Consider the following 24006-nt stretch of genomic DNA (forward strand, 5'->3'; position numbering starts at 1 on the left):
CCAGCATGGTAATATTTTTATGGAAACACGATTGTTCTAGAAATACATAATCTATTCTGTCGCTGAAGCTGTTCATACCCGAGTGTATCCAACTGAGTGTTTCCTGCAATACATAACACACCTTGCTATGTATATACATTGTACGCATGTTTTATTTACGTCATTGTTAATCGGACACCCGAGTCATTTCAATCGTGTCATAGCAATATAACCATCAGACTATTTATGACATTAGCTAATATATGCAATGTCTGAAAATGTTAGGAATCAGCTGCGCGAAACAATACACAACCATTTATTCCATTCAGATGGTGTAATGAGCCATCAGCCGCTGTGTTGACAGATAAAGACCGGCAGATTACTGACATTGAGCGAATGATGACAATATGTGAAGCAAGCATGGTTAGTATGTCTTTCAAGTTATGAACACATGAGCCTGATACAACCGAGGCAGACTTTGCTAACACGTTTAGTTTGATTATCGATTAAAACTGACGAGGAAATTCACTGGAAAAGCTTCCGTACCTGTACCAGGTGGCATTATGTGTCAGTTTTAAGTCAATGTTTGGCCTTCATCCTTACAAACAGGCCTAAAAGGCTGTCTAAATTTATAACAATAAAATATAAAATATATTTATCAATTGAAATCTGGCACTGTATTCAGTGTATTTTATTGTGACTTCACACAGCAGTTATATATCGAATATCATTTAGGTCTGCCCTTGATGTTTGAAAGGGGCACTCCTCTGACACCCGGTATGGGTATATTCCTACGGATATTCCGTTGATACCACTCCACCAGTACATATGTCATCCTGTTTCCTCCCACTTTGACTATTATATGTGATTAACGTTACATGGTGGTAAAAATTGTAATCAATTATCGAAGACGACAGCGCGTGCAAGATAAGGTCGCATGTGCGATTCCGCTAAACGGGTTAATCCTTCAGCATCGCCTAAAGGCTTGTCACCTAGGGCGGATTGTATAGCGCTGAAGCCTACCCACAAGGGAACCACTCTGCCGTGTCACCACACTGCGTTCACATCCTCATAGACTGAGTATATAACTACCATTCCAGTAGCTGCTTTTGTCTTTATACCCATCTCGGGGTTAGTACTACACCGTGACAGTGCTGGCCTCTTGTAAAAACAGGAGACGTCGATACATTCCAAACTTCAGACGCATGGTGGAAAGTATACAATAAGGATATATTTGTGCTTTAATTATCAGTTTAATAAGAGTAGTTATAAATCCAGGTATCCGTGTTTTAAATTTGGAACCTTTTTTATTGATTTCCGACTTCACACCTTCTGGGTTACAAGTTATTAAACTAAATATAACCGAAACAACTGGATCGATTTCCAGTGTATGTCAACAAGTCACCCTATTCCAGGTTCGCCTATATTGATGAGTATACACCTTGCGTTGCTGCTGGAGTTCCAACAGAAAATATGTACCAACTCAAATGCCAGCGCTTACTGTAGATACATTAGATAAGCGTGTTGCTGATTGCGGGAGCGTGTCTTTCTCATTTGTTTCGGAGTTATAGCTTAATTTGTGTGTGTAATTAACGCTGTTTTTTCGCCACCTCTATGGACTTATTATTCGAAGGATGTAAATTGCTTAATCAGAAGAATGTGTAAGATGTGTTTACGGTTGAGCTGATAAAATCAGTGTGCCTTCAATAGTATGAAATAACTATAGATGTTTTCTTCAAGTTCTCGAAATATTGTATTCCTATTTAGCACGTTATTATAGAAAGCCGAATTCGCCACTGGACGATACAGAATGGATGTGCCTTCTGTGTGCAATCGATGTTGAACTGATTCTTGATTGATTGAGAATATTGGAGGTGCTCTAGATAGCGTTCTATCTGATGTTTAAATCCAATAGTCTGCTAAGGACGGGCGGGCCATCAACTCCAACATAAGAAAGTCACACACACACACATTTTAAATCAGCGGAACTCAGAAAGGCACTCGCACAGTGCACGCGCTGATAGATTATCAACTAATCAGTGAAGTCCTTTGGGAAGCCCCGCCCCTTTATTTCAAAAGACGTTTATTTTTAATGAAGACTGCTTCTTTTCAACGTTATGGAATCATTTAGTATTGAAATGTATGTCTATATCAGAATCATTTTCTTCGTCAGTGTATGGTGATATTCGAGTTTTGGATATTCGTTCTGTATTCTTTGGACACTAACAACACTGCCATGGCATGGACATCGTTTGTGTGGTGTTATATTATGGCCGGATTGGTCACTGTCTTTACTGACCGTAAGTATACAGATTCAACATATTAAGATCTTAATCATTATTTTAATATTTCATTCATGCATTTTTATGGTTCATGTAAATCTTCAAACTTTTCTATAACGTCCATCCACAAGACAAATGAAATTTGGTTTTTCATATCAAGTAGTCAATTTACACATATTTTTTTTTGTCGAAATGAGCTAGTTAATGAATTAAAATATTTAATAAATGCAGGCAGGTTTTACAATGTAAACTAAAAAACGCACATATGACAATTTATTAAGGTTGAATACATTTGTAGTTGAAACAGGTTGAGTACATAAATGGTATAAGGCCATCTGCTTATTAATTATATATATGACATAACTTGATGATATCATATACAGTATGTTGCAAACAAGTAAAAGTATAATACCTGAGATCATTAATAGGGAATCGCAGGTTCGATCCCCGATCTTGCAGTACATCTGCCTTTTCCTAATATACTATTGCTACCAAGTAGTACGCTATGTTCTGTACTGTTATGTGCTAGTTTGTGATACCTAAATGACTGCCAATAAAATAACAAGTACCAGTAGTTGAAGGTCTAAATATAAAACAGTTATACTCAACTTCCTCAAAGTCTTATTCAACGATTGTAACAATTTCAACCTAATTGGATATGCACAACATTTAAAGTTATATGTGCCGTATTTTTCATAGTCACGAATCAAGAAGAGCTTTTAATATGTTATTCAACTCCAAAAGTTACCAACATTTTGAGAATAACAATACTTTCAATGTATAGGTTTTAGTTTTACAAGTACAAAAGAGAGCTGAAAATGATTTTTGGCAGTACTGCCGAAAATCAATATATTAACATCTTCAGTGTAGTGAAATGAGTTCATACGGTCAGACAATGAAGCCATATTGTTGTCCATAATTTCATTGCACATTTTTACAGTATTATTAGTAATTGTAAAGTGATTTCTGAAGGTATGTCTCCATCTAAACGTATATAAGGCATACATGCACAAAACAAGAAATTCATAGTGCATAACCTATGTGTTTCAACTAACGTTTTTAAGGCATTATATATGTTTTTCTGTTCATTTGAATGATTTTCACAGCTTTATTCATTAAAACGTATGGTTTTAAATAGATAATCGAAGAAAAGATAACATGTTCAAATTTTCGGCCAGTTACGGCACATATAACTTTAATGCAGAAGTGTTATCCTGTGGGCTGGTCTGTGGAGGGTCTAAAAGTTAAAGCTGGATAAAAATGTACACATGAATAATTATTGACCCGAGCTGACATCACAGGTGTCACATAGTATAAAACCTGGCAAATGATAGTATATAATCGATATGGACATTAATATTCTGTATATTTGTATAGATGGATGTTCATATCAGTAATGGTAAATTAAATATTCCGTTTTAGTCCCACATCTGTACGATCCATCAGAGAAATGCTATATACATTTTATAAGTGTTATTCGGTGCAACACTTTTCCTGATCTAATTCAATAATAAAAGTGTAGGTTTACTGAACCATCTGATATCAACATAACTTCATTAACCGGAAAATATTTCACGTCAAAACTACATTCTATGAAGTGCATTGCAAACTTTGACATGATATTCCTCGATTATATCATGCGATACTAAAAAGTGTTGTACTAAAATAAATATTTGAATGAGATATCCATATCTATAATATTTCAATTGATACATGAACAAAACTGTTAATGAATTGAAAACATGTTTCTGGGAGTTATAAGTGCCATTTTCGATGTCATGACACGGACCTATGAAACTATTGATTAACTTTGAAGAACCTTTACAATCGCAGAGAGCAAACATTGACATTTGTCAAAAGAGCATACAGCTATGAGTGTTTTGAGTGACTTGTGTGTATAAATACTTACAGAGCTCCATTGGGACTAGTGCTGGTATTTCTATGACAAGTGCCCATCCAAAAACAATTACAACAACATTTAAACCCGATCCATATCACTTAAAACTGTGTAAGATATTATACAAATAGTTATTGACAAAAAATTGTAGTGACAATCTTGATACAATGCTTTCTCTGTAGTGAATTCAGCAATTAATTCCTTTGTTACTTATATAATAACCCTCAAAGTATCGCTATGATACAATCATTTATATTATATGCGTCGTATTAGGCGAAATTAACTTATAATTAAGTCATACCTCTATGAAAAAGTGTTCATTAAGCATTGCTATAAAACTTCAATGGTTCATCTATCGCTGTTGTGAAAATAACTTAAACGGGAAAGTTTTAATGAATTGAGTTGCGGTATAGCTTATGTGGGAGAATTTTCAGAAACCGCTGCTTTGTAACTAACTTCTATGGGCGTGTGTTTATTCATCTGCGATGTATGTCTAATATATATGGGATAATGTTCATAATTCGTTGCTCTTTAGCAAAATTATATGGAGGGATGTCCATAGATCGTTGCTGTGTAACTAAGATCTATGGGAGAATGTTCATATAGCGTTGCTGTATAACTAAGTTCTATGGGAGAATGTTCATAAATCGCTGCTGTATAACTAAGTTCTATGGGAGAATGTTCGTATATCATGTAACTAAGATCTATGGGAGAATGTTCATAAATCGCTGCTGTATAACTAAGTTCTATGGGAGAATGTTCATGAATCGCTGCTGTATAACTAAGTTCTATGGGAGAATGTTCATGAATCGCTGCTGTATAACTAAGTTCTATGGGAGAATGTTCATGAATCGCTGCTGTATAACTAAGTTCTATGGGAGAATGTTCATGAATCGTTGCTGTATAACTAAGTTCTATTGGAGAATGTTCATCACTCGTTGCTGTATAACTATCTATGGGAGAATGTTTATCAATCGTTGCTGTATAACTAAGTTCTAAGGGAGAATATTCATGAATCGCTGCTGTAGAACTAAGTTCTATGGGAGAATGGTCATAAATCGTTGCTGTATAACTAAGTTCTATGGGAGAATGTTCATGAATCGTTGCTATATAAGTCAGTTCTATGGGAGAATGATCATGCAATTGCTGATGTAGATACACTATGTTCAAACAGGATGCTTACAATTGTATTGAAGCTTATCACAGGTGTCCCGGGATTATACCGAAGCATGCAGGTACTTTTGTCGAGTACAAATAGCAACATGTTATTGCCTGGGGAATAATACACCAAAGTCATCCTCACTTCAACTCCGGGTATCTCATAAAAGACGAAATCAATTAGTAAACAGCCGCCATTTTGTTACTGATATGGCACTTCTGGCGCAACTGTTGATATGATGATATGATCACAACCGGAACATGTGGTTGTTCTTGTTTATCATTGTGATATCTTAATTGTAATATCTATTTATTCGATCAGATATGAAATAAATTAATTCCTTTTTCTTCGTGGAAAAATCAACCATGCATAACGGTTACGTTGTGTACTCAAATAAGATACTAAGCATCCGATGTAAAAAATAATAGTTCATTTATGTTATAGAAAAACCCATAGCTTATATATTGAATGTAAAAAACTGAGCGGTTGTATCAATTGAAATTCATACTTTATATCAATTACAATTAGCGTCAAAGTGTTAATTGCTATATATCACAGTTATTGCTGTTGTTAAAATAAATTGAAGGCGCGAGGCAAAATAGTAATTATCAAATTACATTGCCTTTGCGGATCAAGCTAATTGTATGATCCTATAAAGATTTCTTTATCCAATCAGATGTACATCTCACCCATGCTGGTAACGTTATTGTAACAGCATAGTAGATTTGTATCTTACACGAACCCATAACGGCGATGCTTTGAAACATTTCTATTTTGGACATTTCATTGACATTTCTAAGAATATTTTCTAATTGCAATTTGACACGTGTAATGTTCTATAACCCATCCGACCCCGCTGTATATATTGACCCTTTAATACATTGACTTATGCAATTTTAACATCAAAGATTCCGATATCCGTGGATTGTATCCGCTTGTGGTTAAAAATAATTCTGTAGAAATCCGTTTTGTTCAAATAAACGTTTATACTGCCAACGTTGTGTTTGCATAATTGAACAAGGCCGTATCGAGACGCTAATGAGTTCCATATTGAAGCCTAGTTACATGGAATAAAACAGACTTTCTAATGAGCTCATAGTTACGTAACGCTACTTTGTAATGCAAATGTACTATAACTAGTGGATGGTACTTATTTTGCTGAAACCGATAACAAACATACTCTGCCGATAGATGATTTTGTTAACACACATCCTGTTTGTTTTAATAATTATCTTAAAATGAGTTTTTTTCTCGTTTCGAAAGCTTAATAAGATATTTCCAAAAAATAACCACATAACTCACAATGTAAATGGATGTCAACGAATAAAAGTTAAATCTGGCTTTATAAGTAATATACATTTTAATATTTTATACATACATAAGGTATATATACAATATTATATAACATCATTATAGAGGATCTTAGACGAGTGGATATGTATGTACATTGAATATTAAATGTAAATTTAAACACAATTTTCAATGTCAATTCTATAAAGACAGACAGACTCGTGTGTATCGTTTGCGTCTATCGAGACAATCGTGGAAAGTAACTTATACTGGCTATGACGTCAAAATTACATGTGACGTCATACTATTGCTATCCCACACTTATCTTTTGACATCAATGATATGACCCTATGACATAGCTGAAAGGGCAAGTTATGTAAAAATGTATGGTAATGTTGCTGACAAAACCAGGTGAGGTAAGCGTTACGATATGCCTAAATGAGTATGAATGAGGTTTATAATTGAACAAATTGTATTTGTATTGCATTGTTTTGAAGGAAAATTGTCTTTTGTAACTTTGGCCTATAAAGAATTCCATTTTACATAAAAAACGATACTTTGATATATCACGATAAATATATTAAATGAAATATTTCTGGAACAAATCGGTATGAACTATATCACAGTGGTATATATCCATTTGAATTATGAATCAAACTGTATTCCTTATTTGACAATGGTGTTTATCAGCCATCTAATAAACAGGTAACATATACCTTTCATTTGTCTTCAAAATATCATATGCTTTGTAACCACGGCCGGATGATCAACGTTAATCAGACATTAGTCTAACAGTGAAAACTGAATGACATCATGAAATACAATCACTATCCTTGTTCATACAGTTTAATTTATCACGAGAAGAAAAAAAAACCAAAGCCTTTTCTAATGAATAAAACAGTAATTATGATAAAAGTTGTACGAAAACATCAGTTTGGGTGTAGAATTAAATGACTGTGTGATCAAAGTTAATTGTATGAAGCGAATGATTTAGTTTTCCATCAGCGTTTTAAAACGCATCATCCTGATCCGATGATCATAAATACAATTGATGCCACATGGTGTGATAATTCCCCATTTCTTCAACTGTCAATAATACGCTTGGCAGTCTACTTTGAATATCTTGGTGAATAGCTCAGAATCAATTTCACAAATGAAATATAATTGTTGAAATGGACGGTCCGTCAATATCATTTCATTGACTCGGACTCATTACTTACCAGAGAAGGCTTTTACTAAAATTACTGTTAGCTAAATGTCTAGAATGTAAATATAGTAATGGAGCGGTATATGTGTGTTGTATTTAGGTCCGTACCGGCATGACCAGATCACAAATACACTGTACATAATGTACCGACCAATCGTTACACACGTTTACATTAAACACATTGTTACTTTATAGTGAATGAAATGTTAATATTTGAAGACTTTGATTGCACGAAGAGAACAATGTATCGCTCTTCGCTTTCTACACATCGATTTCTTTATGAATTTCTTTTTAAGATTAAAGTTAAAATTGATTTGCTTAGTTTGCTTAATCGACAGCCCATGGGATATTTTCTTTCTGAAAGTTGATTGCCTTTGTGTATGCCTTATTGCTATGCTGTGTTTGCATACTACAGAGTTGTCTGCCCTTTTCGAGTACGCAATGCTTATTGCATCATTTTGTTATCACTATAACGTTCTATATTATATATAGAAATATTGCTTACTATGACATGGTCCTAATCGAAATAGGTATACATCTGTGATATGCAAAGACGGAACGGTTTCTTGGAAATGCATTGCGAAACAAAAGATCCCATGAACAAAAGACTCCCTATATTTAATCTTCCCAATGTGTGTTAAGTTGGTTACTTTGGAATTTAGAACTAGCGTTTGGCACCAATATTCGACACGTGGATATGATGGGCGGAACTTAAATAATGACCATTCGCAATCACCAACTGGAAATAGAAAGGCAATTAGTATGGTAACATTAAACTTACATAGTATTTACTGCCTTTAGATAGTTACTACGAACTCCAAACAGGTCTGTCCTTGTCTTAATTTGTCTTTACTGATCCAATACCTTTTTATACGAGCTACTAATTTAGGTAATAGGTTAACACTGGTAATAGTAATTTGACCAATTTGCGTTAGCCCTAGAGCTAAATGTCCAGATCTTGGAACTAATTACTTGAAGTCCCCCAGGAATCAATATTCCGAGTGATGCCCCATCTCATCGCTCTGTGTGCTTCTCATGCATATGCACGTACTTTACAAAAACAAAGAACAATAAAAGGGTGGCATTTCTTTCCGGCATTTCCCCTATTCCGACAACAGTTAATTAATTTTACCATTGCTGTTTTCGTTCTGAGTTTGCTTTTTACGCTGTCGATTCGCATTCTTGTGTTTGGTTTTCCGGCATTATGCAATTTTGTATGGAAGAAATATCGAGAACCACTTTATGGTATTATTTTTGCGTAAGGCAACATATTTCCTCCTTGTTCATGTATTTCCTGAAAATTAATATGACAAGAGAGATTGGATGCATCGTGGTTTTGAAATATCTAACTTAATTTATAAAAATATGATTGGTTTATTCACAAAGCCTTTTCAAGTATAAGAATGAGAAATCATAATCTGGCAGATGCTAATATTATATGATTCATCATCAGAAAACACGGAGTTCTTATGTAGAGAAAACTAATTTCATTAGCTTGAGACTTTATGCATATCGATCTTACAGAAATTACGATTTACGCGACAAGAACGTGGCTTGCATTCTGTAGTCACTTTAAGAAAACAATGGACCACAAATCTAGACTTAAGTTCAGATAATTGTTAAGAAAAATAGCCATCTGAAACTATAAAACTTTTTATGGTGTTCTAATATATGTATAGTTTCTATATGTCGTTTTATTGCTATGGAAGGGATGGAAATGTCAAATGGAAGGTGAATATTCATTGAGAGTTTATGCACGAAAAAAAGAACAACATGGCGACAAACAGTTGCTGCTAAATGATTCACATGCTTGTATTTATACTTTCAAGTAGAATCTAGGAACAATAAAATTCAATTATGCAACATTCAGGATGACATATACAGTAAAGAACCTAAACGATATTCTCTTATCAGATTCCATTTGCAAAAAAAAAAAAAAAAAAAAAAAAAACATCCTACAATACGGTATTGAGTTCTTTAAAAACCACAGAGAGACTAAAACAAAGCTAAATAGCGGAGAAGAAATTTGAATAATGAAAAGTCGTCAGACATTTTAACTTAAGAAGTCGATATATAAAGGCAGGTATTTTAAACACCCTCTTATAAACACAAAGCACAGGAAGATTTATTTTTTTTCAAAATGTTAAATTGTCGGTTTACATAAATATATCAAATTGCTTGAAATAAGACAACGTTATACGAGACTTTAAGTGCAATATTGTGCTTGCTAAAAGGGCAACCGTGAAGAAATCTTTCATTTCTTCCCACATGTGATTAAACATTATTGAGAATTACAAAAACGGTGAGAAAATGACATTAATCAGAATATTGAATTTTATCATGCATTTTAGTGTATTCTGAAAGCATATGTTTTGCGTGAATTCCGTAATCTTTTGATCAACAAGAAGTTTTTAATGCATTGTGATAAACAAATTTGGACTAACTTCGGTTGGTAATGTAGAATAACACTACCATCCTTCCTCTGTGTCTTGCGTCCTGTGACGGCGCGATCACGAATGTTATTATCCCCAATAGATATTAATGATATTATTTGAGATCAGTCTACCAGCCTACACTTTCGTCTCATGGGAATTGGCACTTGTGGAAACTGAGAAAGCGATTATATACACGCGGCCTTCGACAGCTGTGGTCTCTCTGATACCGGGGGTCGTTCTCTACATCAACATGCGGATCTCCAATACTTTTACATCGGCAGCTTGTTGCATTGATTTATTTCGTTGTTACATTAAACAGAGAGAGCAGTAACTCGGTTGGTGTAGATTTGATTAGATGTCGTTACTGCTGATCACTGGATTAAACCAAAGACCGGTATAAAATACATTTATTTATCTCATTTTATGGGAAAATATTTTGTTTCATTACAAACAGAGTTATCCATAAATAAGTTGTAATTATAAAGGAAGTTGAAATCGTATTTGTATTATGGCAACAGACGGTTACTTAAGTGTTCCCAATGCAACCATATATGTTTCTGAATGCATTAGATTGCACCAAGTGTAATAAAAAAAAACTTATAAAGTTTAGATTTACGAGTCATGTTCATCATCTTGGCAACACAGATTTAGACACACCACATATGAGCAATGCTTGGATCATACTATTGACATACTGCCAATGTTATTTGTCCGATCTTCTAAGGACTCCGGTTGCAAACCATCGACCAGCGATCGGTACATGACAACTGTTTCACATAGGATTCGAACTCATGATCCAGTGGTGAATGGTTTGTGGTAATATGTCGCGGCAGAATTAATATTACGAAATGGTAGGAGTAGTTCGCTTTGAAATATCACCTGGTTTATCAACATTTCAGGGATAGTTTGAAGTTTTTAATCGTCTGTTTTTTAATTGAATAAGAAATCTAACTTTCTTTACGGCATGGACATATGGAGACGGGAAAAAGCTTTATTTTCTCGTTTCTGGTTTCCATGGTATGCACAGTTACAGTGGTCTGCTGTTTTAAATGAACAGTACCATCGACATTCAACACTAAGTGCTAGATAGGCTCTCCCTTATACATGTTCTTACCTTAAAGTATCCATAGAAGTCCAAGCTGTTTATTTAATTTTGACTTGAAAGGCTAGTGTTAACACCGCATGCATGGGAGGCCGCCCTTACATTACCATAGCTGTTAATTAATCAAACAAACAAACAATATTTAGTTTTGACTTGAAAGGCTAGTGTTAACATTTGAACAACAGAAGCTGTAATCTTTTAACGATGTCCTTGAATGCTGACGTCACGTCGTTGTTTTCTGACGTCAAGTCATGATGTCACAACCGATTTTCAGTTAATGAATATTGTGCGGGATTATATGTATGATAAATCACAAGTTCGGCCCTCGATAGGTATGCTCTCTCTGGCCTATTCTACACCAATAAGTAATTATTTCAACTTTAAAAACATCCCATCCCCTTTTGACCGATATTAAACACTGGAACAATTCAATGTACTTATCTAAATGATATGATATCTTTGTTTCAAATCATTCAAGCATAGTTGGACATAAGTAGTTACCTAATAGAAGGTCATCTGTATTTGCATTAAGCATAGAACTGTTTTATTTCTTAATTTTGCATTCTTGAACTGATACTGATTACACTACACCGAGCGTTGCCAACTATCAAGGGAGGCAAAGTGATGATTACATGTTAATGTCACCCGTTACATATACCATTAGGCAATGTTGTTATGCCTGTAAAATTACGTATTGATCAAACTAGCTCGCAAATTTAATATGTACTTGTTGATACTTTTGATTACCAATATCATTACTATGAATATACGTATGTGAACCTCTTGCTTTCGTTATGAAACTTGGCCTTTGTTATTAGTTCAGGTCAGATTGCATCTGGTTAATCTTTCACATTGTCAGTTCCCATGCCATGCCTTATTTGAAATCAGTGCATATAACGCCTACAGACAAACGCACTTGAGGTCAGGATTAATGACACTAAAATTTGACCTGTGTTCCGAACAATATATCCGGAAAATTACCATTCTCGTCGAAATAAATGTGGATTACAAATTCTATACACAATCAAGATTAATGAAACGTTATTGTGATGCAGCGGCGAGCGCAATTACAAATGGCCGCTATTGTCCTTCAGTATGTACATGGCTCGACATCGTCTACTGGATATTGTCTATTTAATATTGTGATGTCCCAATCTCTTTGAAGTCTTACATATTGGATTCCATTAAATATATGTGCTTGTTGACATTGACAAACTCAAAAGAGCCAAGCTTCCTGTTGGGAACCATTTTCCTAAAAGCTTTATATTAAATTGGCTTCTATATAAATCGGGTCAATGTTAAGACCGGTTTTTCTTCAGAGCTATAATTGTATTATGCGGCCATTGCATTGCGAACAACTCAATATATTGGCTTAGTGGTTTGAAATGGTTCCAAACTGTCGCCTGTAAACGGGACATCATAATCTACATACATGTATATGACAATCGCAATATAAATTTCATGTCGCCTATTTCTATGTAAGTTCGAAGTTTAAACTACATTTTCATCTCCGCTTCTATCGGTTTTACACTTTGTTTGATTTCAAATGTAAAATCATTTTGTAAACGAACAACGATTTATCATCGACGTGTATTTTCAGCATTTCATATTGAGTTTATCTCTCTCTCTCTCTCTCTCTCCCTCTCTCTCTCTATCTCTCTCTCCCCCTCCCCCTCTCCCTCTCTACCTCCCTCTCTCCCCCCTCTCTCTCTCCAAATACTTTTGACAAATACTAACATCTACACCAACAGTTGTCTTCTATTCAAAACACGTATTTACCAAACAGTGATATTGCCCACTATTAAAACACAAATCCATAATCAATATCTTCAATAATCCAGCAACAATATCACTCAATCTAGAGAACTATCAAAGGACTTCAATAAAATATTGATCAATTAATTGTATGCTTATAGATTATTGTTTGCGATTGTAACTTCTTACATTGTTTTCCGCCTTCTGCGTCCGTTCAGCCAAAGAAAAATAAGTTCAACCTATATTCAACTTTTCAACCCAACATGATTGTTATTATCCACTGCCATGGTAACAATACGGGCCTTTGATTTGTCAGACTTTATACATGTATGATAATGGAGCGAGTTCAAAAAATGGTTCAGAAGGGATACGAAGGTTATGGCTTCGGGGACATCAATGTTTATTTTAAATGTCAAATTGCCCAATAACAAATTGAGACAAAAACTAAAGGGTCATTTCAAGTACACACACACTCAAACAAAACAAAAGATCAACAGAAATGTATCGGCATTCAATTGTTTATATACAATTTGTTTATTTGTTAATTGACCAACACACTTTTCCAATAGTCAGAATGTAAGCAAAATAAGAGCTAGGAAAGATGTAATTTGTTTATCAATGTTATAACAGCGATTGTATTGGATTAATAGCATTGATGTCACAATAATGGTTTCATTCAGTACTAGTTTGTGAAGAATAATAGTCACATATCCAATTATCTCTACTTTCGACCATGATACTATTATTATGCTTTCCTTTTGTTATAAATTATACTTTCCATTTTGAATTGCATTGTGTTTTTACTTTGATGATGCTCATAATGTCATAGAGTAATTTTGAAAGATTTTCGATTAATATTAAATAAGAGGTATATTGATATTTATATTTTCATGAAGTAAGTCCACGTTATCTAACATTTCAGTAGCAACCTTACTTCTCAAAACACTTTTATGGTCCATCTGGGACGGCCACCTGACATTTTCATGACATTTACTCTATCAGGTTGTCTTTTCCCGGAGTTCTAAGGCACAGTATTGAAGGATTGAAGACAATAGCTTCGTTGTGTTGTGTGTTATCTTTTGTGGAAAACGCCAATATGTATTGTGATTATAGTTAATGTCAGCGACTTTGTGAAAAAAATGCCTTTAATTATCTAGATATCTGTGAGAAATTTCTCGTAGATGTACAATGACGGTTTAACCGTTTTACAAAACGGCAATTTCAAAAGAGGAAAAAACCGCTACTTATGTGAAAATTGAACTATCGATTCAAACATGTAACCAACACACAAGTGCAGTGTAGTCTCTCTCAATCTAGTTATATGGTGGCGCTGGCTGTATGTCGAAAGATTAGCACATGAAATGCTGTCACATTATACACCAATCGTTCCACTCCTTTGAAGCTGAACGTTAAACAGCAAAAACTACAACCTGTAAAGCCTATGTTGAGTTGCGACGAAGGGAAAGAACTCAAAGTCTTACAGACAAGTAGTTTATAGACGTAGTTGTCTGTTCGTTAACTTAAATATGCATGCTACATTTCGTCTGTCTCTACATATTAGAACCGTCTGCTTCTTTCCTTGTAAAGTTAAATTGTTAATAAATCTGACAGCTGGTAACACTGATAAAAGGCATCAATTGAACACAAATAGTTTATACTCAATGCACTTCCTGTCCTGGCCGTATGTAAAATATGTTCCCTGAGAATTTGAAGCATCAATATCGTCTCATGACGGTTTGATATGGATATTGTAGTGTCATCGTACCAGCACAACCTTGCTCGATCCGGATCGATGAAATGCTTTAGAATTGCTGCTCTTGTTTATGCGTCTCGTCGACTAGGGTGTAAGATTTATTACATGGTCGAGAGCTGTCCTGGGTTCGCCTGGAAACACGATGTCCCTGTCGGGGATCTTAGCAATAAACATATCACCTTCTCTTCTCAAAACTTTTTCTCAACATACTTAAGCTTTTTGGTTCTGATATATATGTCTTACACCATTTGCATGACATTTACAAGGTACATCCACAAGGAATGATTGTCCCAGGGGCAAACACTTGATACTGTATTCAAACATCTCTCTGACATTGATTGAATGCCTAACAGCGCTTATTATAAATCTCTTTCTCCCATGACATCAACTTTAAAATGATAAGATGAACTGCTTTCAAAATGTATATGTTATTTTCTCTCAATAGAAGTATTAGTCACTGCACATCGATAGCAAGTGTTAGATGTTGATATTCATATCCCTTATAAAACTCATTTTTTCGTTATTATATTATATGAGACGTTTCCGGTTAAGTAAGATATGTATCGCGTGCTCATTTCATAGCTATTTTATGAAACATTTCGTAAGGGAACACCATGAAAGCCACATGGAAACTGTCTGTAAAAGTAATGACGCAGTTTGTATTTGTCTATCACATAACAAAAAACTTCATTAAACATACATGATAACCTGTCCTTGTTTTACTAAACCACTAAAATGACAGTTGACACCCCATATCCATATAAGGAAATTGGTACAAAGTTCCTCAAGTCTACTTCATTGGAAACGATACGTTGTAATATGTATTTTTTAATGTAGCTGCCACATCTTTCTTTTCAGTATATAAAGAAGATTTAAGATTTCCACAATACAAAATCTAATTAAGATTTGACGTTTTTTTAGTCTTGACATTACGCCCTTCCTAGCTCTAGGTGGGCAATGAGAGTTACGCTAACGATAAACTATGAATAAACCTAAGTGAAAAGTACAGTGAGCGCGATCTGTGTACATTATGGAAAATTAATGGACCTCACCGCACTCCTCCAGCGAACCATTCTTCGTGTGTACGGGGAATAATTGGTATCTCATGCCATAAAACTGAAAATCTAGTTTATCTTTAAAAGTTGATCATATATTTCAATTCGTCTGTCCCGGTGATTGGCAGGTCGCATCTATCATGATGCTCCTATGCAGGTGTACTATAAGCATGATATATGTTTGCGCCGTGCACTTTTCAGGCTTACGTGAAAAGTTGAGATATTGTAAAATCAGTTTGATTGAAAATTGACTTCTTCTTTCGAAAAAAAAAAAAAAAAAAACAATAACAAAATTTTGTACTTATATAACCGACGCAAACAATGACTAGTTTGTAGTTCGTCAATTTCAACCATTGACATAACATTATATACATTTGCATCAAAACTCCGCTATGTAACCTTAGAAACACAGTTGGTAGTATTTGGCGCATGAACTGCCATCCGCCTATTTTGACGTTATCATCATTGTGACGTCACAATTATCGTTCAAGCGACCTCGGAAGATGACCTTTGAACTAGCTGTTCCGTCCAAAACGATAATGAATTGTCTATTGCTTATAGATGCAAATATACATTTAATGAAGTAGCAATTCGCCGTTGTCCAGGTGGCATTCATACTCCCATAATCGTCAATTGAATACCAGGCACTATAGTTTTTTACCTACAGAGATTGCAGTTTCAAAATGCTACATATATTGCATTATTGAGAGAATGCAGTTTCAAAATACTACATATATTGCATTATTGAGGATATTGTGTTGGACAGGCCCCAAAACATACCGTCTTTAAGTTTTAAAGATAAAAATCAATACACATACAGTTTTGATTGCCACAAATCCGGGATATGTGTTCTCCAAGAAGCTTTTAGGTGTATGTGCGGGAGCTGCGGACGCTGAGGTAAAACCTAAAGCAAATCAAAGGTGCTAAAACATTTCTAATACCTCTTTTTTCTTTATCTATAATTCATTGTTAAATGCACTACTGGTTCCTGTTCTTGGTATACTGTGTACTATATACACACGTTTAACACAAATCAAGGTTCTTAAAGTGTGTTGAATTGTTATCGCCTTACCAAGGTGTATATTATATGGTTGATAATAGTGTGTTTTGTATATATGTGTATAATTACACAAAATCGATTGTTACGGCACGTCTTCGTTTTGTGGTATATCTAGTTGACTCAGCTCTCTGAAGAAAACTTTCTCCAAATATATATGCAACGCAGTTGGAGTTTCTATCTTGAGAACTTGATAAATTTTGGTATCTATTGTGTGTGTTAAAGTTAACGTACATAAAATAGTTCAGCTATTAGTTTCCATATATAATTTAACCTGGCTTAGAATAGTTTCCTATTTTCACGGCAAACGGCGACTTAAAATTTGAGTAAAAGCAATAAGATGTATCTGAACCTGCCATAGAACCCATATTAAATCTGCTATTTTTTTGGACACGTGTAATACGGATTTCGGTCAATCTAGCTTGACGTTTAAAGCTAATAGTATAAAATCGTACGTTTATTATTAAACTAAAGTCTATCAAAACAGAAAATAACATGCTGTTATATATTGGCCAGGTTAATCTTTACAAATTTACTCTACCGATTGCTTTTATTTTGTTGTCGATTTCAATAATAGATTCGGGAGAGGGCCAATATATAGCGTTATCCGTTGTTTGTTGTCTAATTATCTTTGTATATTTGTATCTTACAATGAAACATTTTGAAATGATAGAATAATAAATTCAATTGGAAATCGAAATAATAGATTGTTACTTGTCCACCATGCTGTCTTTCAGTCAGTTTCTGGTTCGGGTTTCGAGCTAGAGATCACAAAACAAAAAATATATTTACTATGAGAAAGTGTAAAAAGCTCTTGTTGACAAAATAAAAGACGATCACCTTTCTGCTCTAATCGTGGATAAAATATATTTATTCTACGTTTTTAAGTCCAATGTGTTTAACACGTATTGTTCCGATACTTTACCTTGGATAAATTTAGATACATTTAAACTTTCCGAACATTTACATTACAACACGAGATATTAGCAAAAAATCATATATCAGAAGATGATTGAAAAGTGAGAGCTAAAAATAGCATTTTGATCCTACATGTACAGAAAACAAAAATCAGATTCCATACATGGTATCGATTGCATGATATTTGAATCAAAGCCAAGGTCTTCAAACTATTTATGTTTTAAATCGTGTGCATTTCGTTGAAGGTCTTTACAGAATACACGCGAAAAGGCAGGACATTGAAGACATGGGTATTTCATTTATAGTTTACCTTTATTCTCCTCAGGCTCGCACATTAGCTAAGAACTATGGCATGTTGTCAGTAGAGCTTTTTCGATCTGATAATGGTCGTTTGTTTGATGTTATTCAAAATAGAACCTTCTAACTAATCTCTTATCAGTATTTCTGTATATTTGTTATAATATAGTCATTTTGAGTTGGTATTACTATGACTATATTTCAGATCTTCACTAGTCCTGACCAAACATTACACATTGCATCTCATTTAACTGAACGTTTATTAATTCGAAATTTTACTATGTTCATGCAAAATCAAATATACCGAGGTTTTTGTTTTCTAACTATGAAATACATACATGTAGGTTAAAGTCATAATATCCGTATCTGTCTGGGTTTTTTTTCATGGTTTAGAAGAATGTTGAAAACAAATCCTGTTGTAAATCATGCAGAGACAGGACTAAATCGAAGTCAAGATGAGCGATAATAATTCGGAAATTTTTGATAAAAAATACTAAACATCGCTACGTGGGTCTCATTAAATCAAACAAACCGAGGTTACCCGACATTGTAACGTCGTTGCCGAGAACGTCATGTGACTTCTGTAACTACAAAACGTCTGTCCGAACTCTTCCGAGACCGGGTCATGATTTTGCCGACTTCCGTTCGGCAATAATCGTTGCTTCTATTGCGACCAGTTTAAAACGAAGGCATGTTTACAAGTATCGACAATGTCACGTCGTTGCCGAGAACGGCATGTTACTACCGTAACTACATAACGTCTGTCCGAACACATCCGAGAACGGGTCATGATTTTTCCGACTTCCGTTCGGCAAGAATCGTTACTTCTATGGCGACCAGTTTAAAATGAAGGCATGTTTACAAGTATCGACATTGTTAAGTCGTTGCCGAGAACGGAATGTTACTACTGTAACTACATAACGTCTATCCGAACTCTTCCGAGAACGGGTCATGATATTTCCGACTTCCGTTTGGGAATAATCGTAACTTCTATGGCGACCAGTTTAAAATGAAGGCATGTTTACAAATATCGACTTTCAACAAATGCTGTATTGAAGTAATTAAGATATCATTACAAATAGTCTTTGATACAACCTAATATCAACTACATCTACAAATATTAACAATTTTAGGGTCGAATCTAACTTGAATTTGTGTTGATAGTTACGTATAGTGCGGCTTTACCATGATACAGTGATAATTCTAAGAGATATGCATTATATCTTACAAAATAATGCATTTGTCAATTAACATTTTGCGAATTTTTAAGTACAATGAGTTCAGTCACTCAATGTATCCAATATAAGTCTTGTTGGGGATTGGAACATTTCAGAATGTGTTGCATTACAAGTGTCTGGTACAGTCTTGTGGCTGGGAAACATACCAGTTATCTTGGTGTTTTAGTGGAGTTAGACAATACCAACTTAACTAACCTTTCGACTTTCTATGGCTTTTATACCAAAATCATTTAGATACAGTTGTTTAAACTATCGATTTGATAATTTTTCATGCAAAATAAATTCCTAAAAATTGAAAAACCAACGTATTTCCGTTGTTCAACAATATTGCAAATCCCATTTTTGTCTTGCAATATTGTTTCGCTCAAATTCTATTAATAATATCTGCGTACGTGCGAAATTTTCTGAATACAGATGTTTCCCATTGAGAGTATTTTATAATACTAAAGGCTGTTGTAGGGAAACTAATACTTAACTGTACCAGATATTATGAGCGCTTTGAATGTATGCAGCTGATAGTGACAACATATCTACCACCGGACAATTTTTTGCCATGAATTAAAAAAACACAGAGCATGGCACAACATGATTTAAAGCAAAAAATGCATCTCTGTTGAGTATGTTATATCTTCCAAAACACAATGCACATTTGAAATTATTTGAATTTTGCTTTGAAACAAATAAAGGTAAAGAAAACCTGTTTTATAAAATGTATTGATATGATACTATAACAATGATGTCGAAGGGGGCTTTATCACATTGTATTCCATTGTATCTTTATCTTAAATTGTTCAATTTATTACATCATTACTCGTATAGAAATTGGTACAGTCACTTCTACTTTTGCCATCACCTTTTTGCACTTTATTGGGGTTCAAAATTGCAAAATCAACAAAATGTAACCCGTGAATAAAGACCAACTTGACTATAAGACCATTTTTGTCGTTGCCCTTGGATAGTCTTTCATAAACAGGTTTGATATCTCTAAAGGAATACAGAAAGAATGGCCGAATAAATCATAATATGGTCTAAGGTCAATAGGTGACCTTGAATACCTAACCTCGATGTCTCATTATCGTGATCAGGAAATGGGCATTGCATGTGATTATCCATTATTGAAGCCACAACCTCATTTCCAACTCCACGGACACCACGGCGCGGTTCTCAAAACTCACTTCCTGGTAATTTGGGAGGCGTTGGCGCCCTTTTGTGTCGTAAAGACGAGTTCGCCAACGTTCAGTCAAAGCGCATGTTCCAGTCGATTTCTCTTGATAGTATCAATATCAAATGTCATTGGTCAAATCACGCTTTTCTTTTCCCTCTTGTGTAATCATTTTATGGCCCAATCGAATTCCGAAAGCCCCATCCTAAGCTACGCTTCTCTTTAAAATCAATTTTAAGCAAACATTACAAGGAATTCTTTTTGATAGACTTTGAAGGCGGACATGATTAAATTTATCAAATTATCTATTCTCTCTAATTTATTGAAATGACTGTATGTTAAAATCAACACAAACGATTCGTTTGAAGAACAACTACGATCACAAAAAATATAATTACAACGGAAACAATCATTCAGAAAAAAATGAATTGATAGTGGTTCATTTATAAATAAATGTACTGATATAAAATATGGAGTTACTTGCACTGATCTAGCATGAGAACGGATGTGAAGAATACTGTAGTAGTGGTCATATGTTAAACTACTTCAGTCAGTCCTAAAAGTATGCATTCTACACAATGGACAGCGATAAATCGTCTATAGCCACAAGAACGAATATACGTACCCGTGGTCCCTACATTGTATGTGTCGTAGTGGAGCACTGCCTCCGAAAATCACTCGGGCATAGTTTTCTATACTTTTTTGTAGGTTTCCAATTAGTTTATGCGTATACATGCATTTACATATTATATATGTCCAAAACAAACATAAATATCATTCTTAATATCTACCGTACCGCCCACAAGACATTAAATTCACAATTTGTAGACTTGCCGTATAAATTCCCTTCAGAAAGCCCTTCATATATACATGTATTATGTAAAAAAAAATCCTCGATGAGAATTTGAGATTTTATGTGGTTCAGTTTTATTGCCTGGTAGGTAAGCGATATCAAACAAGTACGATAAAATGCAAACAAACGTTTTATAATAGTTTGCATAATCATTACTTTGCTCCATTAGCAGTAATAGGCACCAATTGTAGCTCTAAAGACGACACCATTTTCTGTCTAAAAGTCTTTTGAGCTACAATATTGCAGCTAATATCCACGTGATCATTTTACGCAGATTAGACTAACCAATATAAATCCCGACAAAGTGCGTTATGTTAAACAGGTGGTCTTTTAGTTGATATTAGTTTTTATTAGTTATTACTTTAGTTTTTATCCAACCTTAAAACCTTTCAAAACTTACTCTTTCCTTCAATGGATCCATGACCTTTCCGACGTATTGCATGATATTTTCCTATTCTATTTATGGTTATTAAAACTGTATAATCCGGAGGCACAGTATATACAATAAAAAGGTTACTTTACGTCCCTGCTTAGCGCTCGGCAGAAAGGTAGCGGGACGACTGGTTTGCCCGTTGCCAATATAATGCGACCGAGTGGAGTGTGCTTTTTTCTGTGTTTTTTGACAGCACAAGGGCAATGGTTCTACTATTACAAGGAGTCACACCTCGAACTTAGTCTCCAAATAAAAAGCACATAGGCAACTCACCTAGTCAACATCGCATACACGAAAGCTGTCAGAAATGACCACTTTTGGTCTTAATAGAACGTTCATATCATCCGCAAACTAACCCGAGACAACAGTATGAAATGCCTTAAGGTCTACTGCGCTCTTATCTCTCGTATTTTCTGAGGAATCAAATGGCGGCATAGTCTCTTTGATGATGTGTAGCCTATAATCATCCAACACGAGAAGGTATTGAATTAGACACTATACCACGTTCTTAACCCTAGATTAGAGGCGTCTCATTCACTTGTATTCATGTAGAAAAAAATCTGTTTTGTAAACATGACTAATCAATGAAATCAGAGAGCGAAGGGTAAAGTCATCTCAAAGCTGTATTGAGGGTTAACGGATGGATACGGAATTATGTTATGCTAAGGAAAAGGTTAATACCGAATTTAGTTAATTATTTCTAGAACAATTAATTATTTTATCCATTTTTAGAAAGTATGAAACGTGAGAAAAGTCACGGTATCTTGTTAAAAGTCGACAACCAAGCAAGAAACTTTCCACCACCCACACAGAAAAGTCAATGCTAAATAGGGTTTGTGTGAACTCACCATGCATCATTAATAAAAAGCCACAGCCGACATGGTATGCAAACTAGACTGATGGTGTTCTGTTACTAAACAAGCTAAGCAGAGAGCTAAGGTGATGTTTAACTATCAAAGAAAGGGGACACGATGCTAACAGGCAACAATATAATTGGTATGGAGAGCATAGATAATCACATCAAAGTGAACTAAATGTCTGTATTTTTAATGTTAAATAAGGTTGTTGTTTTTTTTATTTTTTTTATTTTTTATTTTCTTTTAATACAAACAGCCTAAATTCACCATGTCTAGCATTGGTTCAAATTCATGCTTCAAAAGTTATTTCTCTTTCATTTCTCTCTTGTTAAAGCATAAAATAATATAAAACTGTGAACGACCTATGCTATCATTATGTACCATAAGACTCTCAAACGTAATATATACTTTACTCCGTATTGCTAAGATATTTTTGCTGGATATTGTATTTTTATATTCATTTTACTTGTTGCTGTGTAGCACCGTGTCTTTTTTCCTTTTACTTATTGCCGTGTAGCGCCGAGTCTGTTTTCATGTTTACATATACTTACAAACATATCTTCGGTGTAGCTCCGAGTCTCTTTTAAGTTTTTTTTATTTTAATTATTTCCTGTGAAGCTTCGAGTCTATTTTCATTTTTATATATTCCCTGTGTAGCTCCGAGTCTATTTTCATTTTTATTCATTCCCTATGTAGCTTCGAGTCTATTCTCATTTGTATTTATTCCCTGTGTAGCTCCGAGTCTATTTTCATTTTTATATATTCTTTGTGTAACCCCGAGTTTATTTTCATTTTTTATTCCCTGTGTAGCTCCGAGTCTATTTTAATTTTTTTATTCACTGTGTAGCTCCGATTCTATTTTCATTTTTTATTCCCTATTTAGCTCCGAGTCTATTTTCATTTTTTTATTCACTGTGTAGCTCTGAGCCTATTTTCATTTTCATTATTATCTGAGTAGCCCCTGGTTCATTTTTATTTCTACCTATTGCCTTGTGTAGCACTGATTCCATTTTCATTGCTAGCACTGCCTGTGAAGTGATAATTCGCGATCAATCCTCACATCTTCATGACCAAAATATTGACCGGGATATCGTCTAGACCTTAAATCTTAACACGGCAATGGCAATGGTTTTCTATAGGAGTATATGCTGGAATTCGCAATGAAACCGAAAATCAGCGGTGTGTCTGAACTCTCCAGTTTTCGCCGTTGATATCACCCCTTTTCCACTCGGGTTTCGCCTTAAACTATGTATACATTACTATGGTTTTCCGCGGTG

General features: G+C 34.6%; 1 protein-coding gene across 1 annotated transcript in view; it reads left to right on the forward strand.

Annotated features, from left to right (window-relative positions):
* The first annotated feature begins 1783 nt into the window (after positions 1-1783).
* Positions 1784-24006, forward strand: part of LOC138328245 (carbonic anhydrase-related protein 10-like) — a 97410-nt gene continuing 75187 nt past the window's right edge. Inside the window, exon 1 of the mRNA XM_069274960.1 lies at positions 1784-2279. Coding sequence (XP_069131061.1) covers positions 2156-2279 — 124 coding nt within the window. The 5' untranslated portion in view covers positions 1784-2155. The remainder of the gene's footprint in view (positions 2280-24006) is intronic.

The sequence above is a fragment of the Argopecten irradians genome, chromosome 7, assembly GCF_041381155.1.
Source record: "Argopecten irradians isolate NY chromosome 7, Ai_NY, whole genome shotgun sequence".
Taxonomy (NCBI): domain Eukaryota; kingdom Metazoa; phylum Mollusca; class Bivalvia; order Pectinida; family Pectinidae; genus Argopecten; species Argopecten irradians.